Source organism: Lytechinus pictus, chromosome 16 (assembly GCF_037042905.1).
Source record: "Lytechinus pictus isolate F3 Inbred chromosome 16, Lp3.0, whole genome shotgun sequence".
In the NCBI taxonomy this organism is placed as follows: domain Eukaryota; kingdom Metazoa; phylum Echinodermata; class Echinoidea; order Temnopleuroida; family Toxopneustidae; genus Lytechinus; species Lytechinus pictus.
The window spans coordinates 17,392,563-17,406,641 of NC_087260.1; the positions used below are offsets into that span (position 1 = coordinate 17,392,563).

At 36.2% G+C, this 14,079-nt stretch overlaps 1 protein-coding gene and 1 long non-coding RNA gene across 2 annotated transcripts in view; one reads left to right on the top strand and one right to left on the bottom strand.

Annotated features, from left to right (window-relative positions):
• LOC129279711 (sucrase-isomaltase, intestinal-like) overlaps positions 1-14,079 on the bottom strand; it is a 47,108-nt gene that overhangs the window by 28,097 nt on the left and 4,932 nt on the right. The window contains exons 5-12 of the mRNA XM_054915812.2: positions 12,738-12,834; positions 11,835-11,947; positions 10,702-10,827; positions 7,590-7,721; positions 6,762-6,866; positions 6,041-6,154; positions 4,990-5,080; positions 921-1,044 (exon numbers count right to left, since the gene is read on the bottom strand). Coding sequence (XP_054771787.2) covers positions 921-1,044; positions 4,990-5,080; positions 6,041-6,154; positions 6,762-6,866; positions 7,590-7,721; positions 10,702-10,827; positions 11,835-11,947; positions 12,738-12,834 — 902 coding nt within the window. The remainder of the gene's footprint in view (positions 1-920; positions 1,045-4,989; positions 5,081-6,040; positions 6,155-6,761; positions 6,867-7,589; positions 7,722-10,701; positions 10,828-11,834; positions 11,948-12,737; positions 12,835-14,079) is intronic.
• LOC135157034 (uncharacterized) lies at positions 1,334-1,545 on the top strand. The gene is made up of 2 exons (XR_010296115.1): positions 1,334-1,368; positions 1,427-1,545. It is a non-coding gene; the product is annotated as an uncharacterized LOC135157034 (long non-coding RNA).

Sequence of the window (14,079 nt, forward strand, 5' to 3'; positions counted from 1 at the left end):
TTTTCGAAATTTGTGCTTGCTTCCTTCGCTTGCAAGTTGCAAGGATTTGCCATATCTGCCCCCCTCAAAATTTTGGACTCATTACGCCACTGCTTGCCGGGAATAGATTTCCATTTGGTAGCGATATCCCTGTTCAGACAGCCTCTGCTCTGCAAGATAAATCAAAACAAAACGAATCAAATTTTCCCGCAGCATCCTGACAATGACCAATAGGGCACACATGAGTTATTCATATGCGTGCAGTTCACTCTGGACAGGCGTAAGTAGAGATCATGTGACTTTATTGAATAAAATGATTCATCAAAAATATACAGAATGTTTGTACATCAAAATAGAAATAATTCTATGTTGATACTTTTTCAGAACTAGGGCCTTTGGAGAAGCTAGACTGCATGTTTGTATTATAACTAAAATAATATTATCGGCAATGCAGATCCATTTTTTTGCCGTGAACTGACCAAAATTATGGTTAGTCTCATTTCAGGCAATTTGACTTTTGTTTGAGCTGGTCAATAACTCGATTTACGTATCTATTTTTGATGTACTGTTCATTTTTATTAATGCAGTGATTTAAAACGAAATCTATCGAGGGATACATTTTTGATGATTCTTTGTTTTGTTTGATGTGATTTAAAACGTGAGTAAATGGAATCTGAATCTGAACAATGGAGTACCGAACTGTGACGTCAGTTGCCATGGTGTCATGGCGGGCTGGTTCTAAACAGAGTCGTACCTGACGATCGCCTGTACACATTTTGGCTCGTCTGAAAAATAGGTTGCAAGCGATCATTCCGATAACAGCCATTTTCTCATATGAGAAACAAACGTTTTCATTCTGGGTTCATTTGTTTAGAACCAGGCCGCCATGACACCACGACAACTGACGTCATCGCTTCGGTACTCTATAGGGTCCTACTTACTCAAATGTCATTTCAGTCATTGTATGACCATAAAGGCTATGGTAGTCGTAATGATTTCCGGCGTGATGCTGGGCATCCATACATATAGTCTTGGTAAAGATCTTTCCGTCATCCATAAGAAGTTCTAGAATGATGAGAATTTCAATGTATCGATCATATTGAAACGAACGTACACAATTCAGGTATTTATCTTAATCTTGTCATGTATTCGTAAATGTATTCAATTATTAATAATAATAATGGATATTTAGAAGCGCTAAAAACAAAAAGTGCCATAGCGCGTACAATGTATGAAGTATTTATTGGAAGAGGGATGGCATTCCAAGTCTTTGCAAATGATACAGCAAAACGTTTTTCGGCAGAGGAGAGTTTCGACTGCATACATTCGTAATTCCGACGCTTCGTTATTCCGAAGGTTCGGTTATTCCGAAGGTTCGTATTTCCGAAGGTTCGCAATTCCGAAGGTTCGTAATTCCCAAGGATCGTTAATACGAAAACGAAATAAGGTTCGTAATTCCGAAGGTTCGTTAGTCCGAAATCGAATTGAGGTTCGTAATTCCGAAGATTCGTTAATCCGAAAACAAAATAAGGTTCGTTACGAAATTACGAACGTTCGGAACATCGAACCTTATTTTGTTTTCGGATTAAAGCACCTTCGGAACAAAGAACCTTATTTCTTTTTCGGATTAACGAACCTTCGGAACAACGAATCTTATTTTGTTTTCGGATTATCGAACCTTCGGAATAACGAACCGTCGGAATAACGCCACAAATGTTCGGATTAACGAACCCTTTTTCGTTATCGGATTAACGAACATCGAGGTATAGGCAATTTACGTGGTTCGGAATTACGAACCTTCGGAATTACGAACCTTCGGAATTACGAACCTTCGGAAATACGAAGTATAACCGTTTCGACAAGGGAATGCAAAGTCTGCATGTGTCCGTGATTGAACGAAGATGTGTATACTTTGATGGTATTATCAAGATATTCAGGTGCCAATTGATTTAGAGTTTTGTATACATATAAACAGACATTAAACTGAAAACGTTGGAATAGAGGTAGCCAGTGGAGTTCCTTAAGTAGGGTTGTAGTATGATTTCGGGATCCAAAGTCAAAAATTAATCGAGCGGCACGATTCTAAATAACCTCGAGTTTTCTTCTATCCCTAGCTGACAAAACAGTATATAAACTATTGCAGTAATCTGACCGAGAAAGAACAAGTGCTTGGACAGCTTGGTGACGTGTCTTAAGATCAATGAATCTACGAATCCTCCACAAATTGCTGAGATGATTACAATTACGGACAACCTGATTTACTTGAGCTTGTGAACATGTTATCAATGCATACTCCAAGAACAGTAGTTTTAGTGAAGATGGGGATGCCTTGACCATTAACATTAAGCTGGATATGTGATATTGATTGCAGATGGCGGGCAGGAAAACAGAGAGCTATGAATTCAGTTTTGCTATTATTTAGTTGGAGATAGTTAGATGACATCCACATACTTATTTCTGAAATACAAAGAGAGGTTTTCTCAAGTGTTTCATTGATATTTTCAAAAGAGCGCGGGTCAAAGTAACAATACAATTGTATATCATCGGCATAACAAATATGCTGTAGACCATGTTTATTAATAATGTCAGAGATAGGAGTGATATACAGACTAAACAGAATCGGCCCGAGAACTGACCCTTGGGGTACCCCAAACCCAGTGACCAACGGGTCAGACAACTCTCCGGCTATGCTTACCCTAGATGACCAACCAGTCAGGTAAGACTTAAACTGTTTAAGAGCTAGACCAGATATGTGAAATCGAGATTCTAAGCGATTCAGTAATATTATGGTATGATCCACAGTATCAAAGCTGCACTTAGGTCCAATGAGACTAAGAAAACACACTTATGCTGATCGAAAAATGACAGATCATTCTGCAATTTCAAAAGGGCTGTCTCAGTACTGAAATAGGATCTACAGTGCGTCCCAGAAAAAACGAAACCGAGATTTATCGATGATTTATCATAACTTAAACATAAATACAATAGACAAATGACCTACCATTGTAAAGCTTAGAATCTCCTCTTTCATCTAAAATTACTTAGATTATTTCTCATTCACGCATGAGTGAGCAAAAACAATTTAAAAAGGGGATGCCAAAAAGTCATTTGGCGGGCTGTATCTAGGTTTCAAAAAGAAAACCAAATTTTTAAGAAATTCAATATCTGCTCTTTAATTTGATACCTCAATTACCGAAAATGGTCAAGAAATAACAAAGTTCTGGTTATTTGAAATAAGGCTTGGATTTCAATAATTTCATAAAATGAAGAGGTTTTACAGGCTAGCGTTCAAACTCACTCGACATTCCGTTTTGTTGACGATCAGCCATGCATTAAATCTTTTGTTAACCATGCGATAGCTTCTGTGGGAAACCGGTGAAAACAGGTTTATTTAATGAAATTATGGAAATACAAGCATTGTTTCGAGGGAACATAACTTTTTTACTTCTTGACCAATTTTTGTGATTAAGGTATCAAATAAAAGAGCAGATATTGAACTTTTTAGGCATGTGATTTTCTTTTTGAAATTCAGATATCCCATGCCAAATGAGTTTTTGGTATCCTTTCTTCAAATTTTTTTGCTCACTCATGCGTGAATGAGGAATAATCTAAGTAATATCAGATGAAAGAGGAGATTCTAAGCTTTAAAAATTGGTCAAGAAGTAAAAAAGTTATGTTCCCTCGAAACAATGCTTGTATTTCCATAATTTCATTAAATAAACGTGTTTTCACCGGTTTCCCACAGAAGCTATCGCATGGTTAACAAAATATTTAATGCATGGCTGATCGTCAACAAAACGGAATGTCGAGTGAGTTTGAACGCTAGCCTGTAAAACCTCTTCATTTTATGAAATTATTGAAATTCAAGCCTTATTTTAAATAACCAGAACTTTGTTATTTCTTGACCATTTTCGGTAATTGAGGTATCAAATTAAAGAGCAGATATTGAATTTCTTAAAAATTTGGTTTTCTTTTTGAAACCTAGATACAGCCCGCCAAATTAGTTTTTGGTATCCTTTCTTCAAATTGTTTTTGCTCACTCATGCGTGAATGAGGAATAATCTAAGTGGTATCAGATGAAAGAGGAGATTCTAAGCTTTACAATGGTAGGTCATTTGTCTATTGCATTTGTGATTAAGTTATGATAAATCATCGCTTAATCTCGGTTTCGTTTTTTTCTGGGACGCACTGTATATGCTGACTGCATTGGATCGTATAAGCCATTATCATTTATGTGTTCTGTTAGTTGAATTGATATTACCATTTCTATCAATTTAGCAATATGTGAAATATTACTAACAGGCCTATAATTATATAATATGTGTTTATTCAAATAGTTTTTCTTAATTATTGGTGTAACTATAGTCTGATGAACACAATCTGGAAATGTACCCGATGATAAACTGTTTACAATAGAGGTCAGAGCAGGAATATTACAATTGACAAGTTTTTTTCAAAAGCCTATAGTAGGTTGAGAATCTGTTAAAGAAGTGGCATTAGACATATTGCTCACAATTCGTTTGATATTATCCTCACTGCCAACCTCAATTATTGATTAATTGAAAATTTGCATTCTGTATCATTTATCTATTGATGTACTATGGATCGGCCTCTTAAACCATGTTAAAATTTGGATTCATCATGTACATTTAGTGCAAAAATTTTAAATCTTTACTAATAAAATGAATATCCGTAATGATAAGTGTCATCCTCAACCATTATTTTTTTTGGCATAGTCATGTAGGCCTAATCAAGTATCACCTTCAGAGAATTTAGCAACACTGTTATTTCCAAACTGATACATCATGCCTTAAAACATTTGAAAGGTGTTTCAATTCTTAAAGCGAACATGCAAAACGTTGATACAAATTTTCCGCCATTCGCTATCTTTTATTGTATTTTTGTAGTATTTTAGTGTTTGAAAGTTTGTGTAAACATTGTAATCATGACTTGAATTTCTATCTTCTATCGTTCCATCGCTGTCTTTTGTTTAACAAAAATATTACTCACTGGGTAAGTAAGGCGGGTAGTTCCATCTATTATCGATGCATTCTCCTTCGGCAGTTGACCCTCGTATGAAATTTGAAGGTTCGTTCATATCCTGTAAATAGATAGGGGTTATAGAAGGCGAAAATACATCGAAATAGTATTAAGTGGTAGTGATAACAATTGGAAAATAGCCAATTACACCTCTACCTGTATTCTTATCAAACTGTGTGATAATAAAAGTAATGGACATTAAATAATTGAATATTGGAGAATTGGAGCCACAAACACACTTTTCTAAGATAAGTATCGTCTCACTTTAACCATTAAACAACGGAATTGCTTTAGCAACTCTTCGCAATTCGCGGTTACAAATTTTGAAAAATTATTGTGACATTGTTAAATGAGCGAGTGAATTTCATGTTAAATGACCCAAGTTTTACATATCATCATCATCACCTTCGTCGTCTTTGAATCAATATCGATAACGACTCCATTTTTTCTCAACTTGAAGACGTCATGTATAGTGAGACGAACGTTAAAACCCTTAATACAAATCGCAAATTTGGGTAGTGCTAGCAACTGATTACTTCACGCATGCGCAGAGCTTCATAGGTATCCTAATCTCGTCGTGTTCGCATAGTGGACGAGCCAATCGAAAACTCCCACTAACTTTGATGCGTCTTTCTGGTTGTCTTTTAAACCTAGTTTATATTGGCTCAGGTCACCTTACAATATATTAGTCTGTGATTTTAGGGGGCATTGTGTGTATCGTTGAGACGGGCTACGATGTGAACGACATCGCAGCGGGGCAAAGACAAAGCCATACAGGGATCGTATAGATATCTGTTTTAGGGACACGATCACACGATTTGGACAAGAAAGCACAGCTTCCCAGCTCATTAAAACCGTACGAGAATTTTGTGATCGTCGCACCACCTTAAGGGGATCGTACGATTAGCAGTGTACGATTATCATACGGCCACCTTACGATGATCGTAAACGCCATTTGAATGGGTTCTTATTTAAACTTTCATTAACTGCAGAACATCAGGTAAAACTTAATGTAACTTACAATCCATAAAGCATCATATGGGATGACGTCGTGGAAATCTTTGCAAAGTGTTGTCCACCAGGCTTGTGCATTAGGGTTCGTAAAATCCGGATATACACTATCTCCAGGCCATACCTTTCAAATAATTAAAAAGAAATACCGAACAGTAGATGGTCATAAAAATATGTACAGGATATGCAATTCAAAGCTAGTTATAAAAATAAATATTATGAAATAAATATTGGAATCAATATAATTCCATAATTTCATATTCTTGCCGTTCACATTTGGTTTGTGGTTTATTTCAAATCAGCTAAGTCTCGGTATGTCCTTCACAGTTACATTTTGTCTTGTCTTATACAATTTTAACCTTAAAAACACTTTGAAACGCGTATATGACAACGCTACGAATAAGTATTATTGTATTTCCATTATTGTAATCATTATATGTCATATCTACTGTTACCATTATCAATATCAGTATTATTTCGTTATTGTTGTCATTATCGTTTTTAATGTTATCATAATAACCATTATTTTTGTTATGATTTTCATTTTGATTAACATTCCTATTATTGCAAGTAATTTCTATTTTTGCATCATCATCATCACCATAATCACCGTCATTACTATTATTAAAATCATAATTTTTAAATCAAGGATGTTGAATCATTCCATAATCATACACCCTACGATGCAACACATGAATCTACGTAATTAAAATATTGAAATGGGTACTTACTTCCCCCACAATAGGATTGCTACCTTGTGGATCAAGAACATACACATTAGGACTGAGGCCAGTGTCATATGCATGGTATCCATCTTCGATCTTGATGCAATGATCCTAAATAAAGGAAGAGAGAACAAATAGAAATGCAAATCAGTTTCGCGTTGTAAATAGGAAATTAGGGACTTATAAATTACAGTGCGTGAAAGTTCTGTTCACGAGAACCCTCAATCGAGCATGCACAGGCCTACTGTCTGAAATGCAAGTCATAAAAAACGTTGTTATTTCTTGACCATTTTCTGTATTTGAGGTATCAAATTAAAGAGCAGATATTGAACTTTTAAGACATGTGATTTTCTCTTTGAAATTCAGATACACCCCGCCAAATGAGTTTTTGGTATCCTTTTTTCAAATTGTTTTTTCTCACTCATGCGTGAATGAGGAATAATCTAAGTAATAACAGATGAAAGAGGAGATTCTAAGCTTTACATTGGTAGGTAATTTGTTAATTGTATTTGTGATTAAGTTATGATGAATCATCGCTAAATCTCGGTTTCGTTTTTTCTGGGACGCACTGTATAACGTCAATGAGGACACCTATGACACAGCGGCAGGAGATATTTTTTTGGCGTTAGATTAAATGAAAAGTGTAATAAATGGGTATTAGATGGAGTGAAGTGGAGACAAAAGGGCAATTACAACAATTGAGAGAAGGGCAAATTCACGTTGTATCACACTATTTAAGAAGTAGACCAAATTTTCATGTCTCTCGATACAATATCTCCTTTTCATACCATGGACTAAGATTTACTTCATGATAAAACAAATATGCATCCTCACCAATATGATAATGTACTTCTGGCCATGTGCGTGAACGTCATCAACAAACTCTGGAAGTCCTGCGTAGGTGACCTTGTCGTATGTAAAGTCCTTCTTCCCGTCCATGTAGTCGATATCCCCGTATTGGACATCCTATGATAAAGGTGACAATGATAAAGACGTGTATAAATGTATCTACACATACATGCATATATACAGTGCGTCCAAGAAAAAAAAAAGGAAGCCGGGATTCCTATGTATTTTGCCTTCAAAGGAAAACGACTACGATATTTCATTTACATCATCACACAATTCAATTAGTCCTCTATATTTTGATACCAAATATGAGACAAACACATCACCCACCAAATGTGCAATGTGCGTTTGAGATTTTGATGTAAAAAATCAGGTTGCGCAGGAATATTGGACAAGATTGGTCCGTGATACGACGACCGTGCTTATTTGATCAATGGGTAATTAGCATTTCTTTTGTGTTCTTTGTTAAGTTTCCCTCACTGATCCCTATAATGAGAGTGAATTCAGATTCACTTGCGAGTTTCTGCGCAAGCCCGAAATAGTGTTTCTCTTCGATGCCATGTCGGATCGTCGCCTTGTGCATTTGCATTTTGGCTTTTCTTTCGCAGATAGATTAGATTGCTTTAATGACTTTTTAGTTGTGGGTTTATTATGACGTCAACATTTTCGGGCAAATGCAGCTAACCTTTATTGTGTTCTTGTTGAACATTTTGTTCAATTTATGTCCCTTCGGAAGTGCATCATCATTACTTCTTTGAATCTACCTCCTCAGTTGGTTTTTACTTCGGAACTGTGGGTTAAACCCGGTGACTTTTCTTGTGCTGTTTCTTCTTTTTCTATTTTCTTCTCTTGGTTATGTGTATTTGGTGTTACCATACCCATTTTTTTCTTCAGGTCGTCGTCGTATGGTGGCGCTGCTTTGCTAAAAATGTCTTCGTTAAAATACATGTAAGAACACAATAAAGGTTAGCAACAGTTGCACCAAAAATATGGGCGCCATGATAAAAATCCATTACCAAAAAGTCATAAGGAAGTGTCTTCGTTTGAGGACAGTGTTAAGAGGCGCTCCTCAACAGCCGTGTGTATTTGATTGAGGCAGGGGCGGATCCAAGGTTTTTAACCAAAAATTAAGTATATTTCGTTCCCCAAAAAATTAACAAGCAAAAACAAAAGAGAAAGGTCTTCACTTTAAAAAGGGGAGGGGGGGCACACTTCTGTTTTAACGGCATTTTTACATTACAAATTTGAATTATGGATCCGTCTGTGTATTGAGGATAGAGGGTGGATGGTTGGATGTCCTATGTACCATGATGTACGTAGGTAGGATGCCATTGGGTTTTCTGTATGGTTGAAAGGTACCTGTGTCTCGGTGTCTCGATGAAGGGTGACGACCAAGTAATCTACGATTGTTAAGTTGGTTTGGACGGTAATGCGTAGGCCAAGATCAATGGAGACCTTTATTATATCTTTGTACGTCCGCCCTGCTCCCTGATGATGCTCTTATGAGTACAGCAAGACCGTCGATCGTCGCGATATAGGCCTCACTATTATAGGCGTGAAGTCTTTTGTTTAGTTGTGACAGAGCATAATGATAATCCTACGAGCTCGCAAATCTCAGTTCTGTCGTAGGCACCCATGGAATTATCGAATAGCTCTCGGCCTTCTCTTTTTTCCCCACGCTTTGTTGTAATTATTGAGAGCTGCAATGTTCTCCTTTCATCCATGATCGTTTTAATTTCGTCATCCTCTACGACAGTGAATTTCTTGGCCCAGCTCAGACAGGTGGACAATAGCTCAATTGTGATGGAGAGGTAGTATTCAATGATGTCAAATACAATAAACGACAATGATTCCTTATCTGGGAGCTTTTGAACCATTGTAGTACATCGGCTTTGCTGGTCCACTGGCTTGGACTGGTTTATGCTTTCATTTACTTGCTAATGTGATCAAGCATTGTTTTGCTATATAGCTCCGGTTACGTATGGTTATTTGAGCTGGCCTGGAGGTTGCTTTTGACATTTTCCTTCTTCTTCTTCCTGTAAAGTACGGACTGCCGTTGGCATATTATCGTACCTGTGCTTGTCAAGTGTCCAGATGAATAGTGCGAGTAAAAATCTCTACAATACTATGTGCGGCTAAAAACAGAAGAGGCCTTAACGAAGCCTCCTTTGCTGCACCTCCTGCTTGAAAGACGCGAGGGAGGTGCTGTGAACTATCTTTGCTGGGAGTGAGTTCCTTCTGGTCTTTCAAAGTAATGAAAGCTAGTCTTTCTGCTGTTTTGTGTATTCTATCATCGATGTTTCATTTTCTTGCAATCAATTCTGAGTTACGATCGATTTCTTCAATTATTTCTTCATGGATATACTTGCAAAGAATCTCATTCAGTAGGTTCTCGTATTTCTTTGGGCTCATCATGTATATGTTCCGGGTTTTATCGGCATGAACAAACGCTTTGCATGAAGTATTAATGAGCTTCACATCCTCCCGGTATGCCCGGAGTTCATCTACAATGCCTAATACGTAATTTTTCAAAATCTGCAATTTCGTCTAACCAGAACCACCGAAGCATCAAATTGACCCACCACACCACACAAGTTACCAATGACGTCAGTCTCCCTGAAGATCGCCTTAAAAACCCCGGGTTGAAGACGTCCAACAGGTATGAATATTATGCTCTCCTATTTTTATTATTCTCTTTCTTTCCTCTCTTCCTTATTCTCACATTTTTATTTTGTTTTCTTGGATGCAAAACCAGTTTAAAGGTGCTTCAAGCTTTTAGCTTATGTTGCAACACATTTGTTATTCAGTATTTACCTGTGATTCATATATACATTTATATATTATATGTGTATTCTTTTACATTGTTCATTGTGAACATGCATGGATAAATAAATAGATATGACATTGAGTACTTTATTCGATCATCGGCATACGTGTATCTACACAACTAATGATATAAATATATATATTACATGGATATATCGTCATTCAGTAATTTACAAATTCAGCTATTGCGTTACTTCCATTTTTATAGAAAGTGGCGCAACAATGGGAAAGGGCAATTATACCTTATAAATTCCTCGTAGTAGTTACTTACATATGGAATTCCAGCTTCGATCATCGATGACCACACCTCCTTGACACGTGTTAAATTCCCATAATTCCATCGGCTCAGCTGGAACCCCAACGACCAATAGGGAACCATCACAGGCCTCCCTATTACCTTTGAACACATTAAAAACGAAATCGATAAATTTAAATTTCATCATCATAATCATCATTATCATGTTACGAGGTGAGGTAATCCTGTTGACCTCGATCTCTTCATCTGAAATTGCAGTCCATCTCCATACGATGTGTTATTTAATACATAAGAACACAAACTTGCACACGTGGAGGGTAGAGACGGTTTTGATCATTGAAGATTGAAACGCTCAGACCACCAAAACTTATCGAGTCTTAATTTGAATACATCGATGGAGCCTGAGTCAATAACTTCTAGGGGGAGGCTATTCCAGTCGTTCACTACCCTGTTACTAAAAACGCATTTGCGCATGTCGAGTCTAGATCGTTCTTTGAATATCTTTAACGTATGACCTCGAAGATGTGAACTTGTGAAATATATAATTTATAAAAGCATTAAATGGCGAACGAGCATTAAATCTGTCGGCGGTAATATATTTGTTCACCAATTAGTTACACCATATACTTCTAACCAGACGAGCTGATTGTTACGACTACTACTAAGAACAAAATATATATTAGCATATTACTGCTGCTACTACTTGCGGAAGCGTGAGAGCTCACTCGGTATAGCGGGGGTTTGGGATTCCGGTGACCGGGTTCGATTCTCCCTTGGTGATCAGGGCTCTTTTGTAAGCCATCCTTATTACCAGGTCCCTCAGAGAGGACCACAAGCCTTCGATTCCCTAGTTGCTTGCTTACAAGCATTCATGCTTTCTTAGCAATAAAGGTAAAAAAAAAAAACATTGCCACTTCTACTACTGCTGCTTCTTCTGCTACTTACTAATGCTACATTTATCATACTCATCAAATAATTGCAGACTGCTTCGTAACAAATCAAGTTTGTGATTTTTTTTTATATTGTTGATTAATCATTCTTAAACTGTAGTCAAGTGTCATTTTCATTTTTTCTGCATTGATTTTATTTATTGTTCATCGATTTGTCATATAATTTCATATGAATTACATGTAACTAGACACATTTACCTCTCCATATTGTTGAATAACCTTTTCTGGAGTCGGTCCAGTGAAGATGTAAAAATCAAGAACACCCCCGATAGTCCGATATGTAAGAGCTGGTGTTGGCTGAAGTACGATATCTATTCGAAAAATCAGAATACACGTGACTTTTTTTTCTTTAATTATCACCATTCTGCTCATTATGTTGCGTTTATGGGGCAATTTCAAAACTCTTGAAAATCGATTACAAATCAATTAAATGTCTTGCAACTAATGCATTTTCCCGATTGATTGTTATTCCGCTCTCTGCATTGGAAAATACTATAATTCAGTCTAAATTCTTCTATAAATGCAGATTTGGAATTAAAGCATTCCTTTGCTTTGGTAATCCCCCCCCCCAAATATGGTTATTACTTTTCCAGTTCATTACTAGATTATGACCGTGTATGCCATGAAACGATTTAAAGTGGAGGATGTGAAATTTTATGGCAATTTTACATGAAAATGTAATTTAATCGAAAGCCAGATCATAATAAAATATTTCCGTTTTTCTATTTCATATAGAAGCTATTCAAAAGCATTGATTAGGCTGATGATTTCAGGATATGTCCTTAGCTTCTTAGCCTGTCCCATAATTTGCAGGATAAATGCTCAAAGAGCCCTTTAAAATAAAATATAAGAGAGAGGGCGCTAGATATGTTTCATTTGAATATTTGAACATTTGAGAATTTAGCGGTTGAGCGAAAGAAAAAAAAAGCAATTACAAATTCGGAGATTGGAATGACATTCGAGTATAATTTAAATTATTGACTCTTTGCCAACGCTTAAGACAGACTTTAAGCTTTGCTGAAGATTGGCTAAAATTGTAGTGTTTTCCGATAAATTATTTTCATGACTGGATAATTCTGTGTACAGTTGTGAAGAACTCACCCATGGCATTGCTGTTCAGTAGAAAAACTCCGTGAGTGTTCCCTCCGTCCTCAACACACATATAAAAGGGATGGTGACCATACAAATTCCACGCATCCTGTATGAAAATATAAAACATTCTCCGTTTTTTGTCATTTTTGAAAATATGGATAAGGGAAAGGAGAGAGAAAGGAAGATTCCACTATTGATATCAAATAGGCATATATGCCTCAACAAAAAAGAGGAGGAAATGTATTTATAGTCGTCGAAACGTACATTTCGATTCGACGCATCATTACACCAGGAAAGCAAATTGTTGTTTTATTTTATGATAATGATAATTATTCATTTCTTTCATGGATTTTGTGATAATTCTTTATCAGTATTATCCTTGTTATCATAATATGGCATTTGATGCCAAAGTACAAAGCACATGATACGATAATGTTACTTCACGTTTTTGCCTCAGGCGCATGTCACGTATATGGCACGCCATTTGACCCATTAATGCGAAAACTCAGTTTATCGTCGATAAACTTTTGCCTTTATGGGTCAAATGGCGCGCCATACAAATACGATCATGGTAATGAGGCAAGGAAACGGGATTACCATAGACTGACAATCGTCTGATTAACATAATATATTGCTATGTTGCTGTGTATTTCATTTCACTATTCGGCTGCAGCGCCTTCGTGGGTAAGAGGATAGTGATATAGATTGACCAAGGAATGATATAAATATACACAGTTGAGGCCAGAAGTTTACATACACCTAGGAAATTCAAAGAAAAATTGACATTATTTTGCCAAACATCATACAATGTACTGTGTCTTACAATATATTTGTGCTATCATGATGAATGTGATATCAAACAGATAAGTATGCCATGTCGCTTAATCACATTGCTCTGTCATCAGGACCTGAAAAATACTAAGGTGTAATTTTTCCCTAAAAGTCTTTATATTTTAGACAAATTAAAAATATAAACTTGACAAAAACATTTCATATTTGTGCTAGTTACTTCTCAACACAACCGTTTTAGATTACACTTTTTTGTTCAGTGGTGACATGTCATGATTGATATGTAATATAAATCATAGATTTGACATTTATATATTCCTATGAAACGATGTTTGAAAATGTAATAACAAAAAAAAGAATACATTTGGCACGAATGTTACTTTCTTTCAAATAAAATTCCACCTGAAATATACTTTAATCCCAACGGCATCCCAACAATGTAATAGAGCTTAATACGCTCTTTCATTTGATACCAGCCAATGGTAGCATTTATATTTCTGAAGATATAGTAAATTTTACGATGTTTGGCAAGTGAAAAAATTTCATTGAATTCCATGCATGG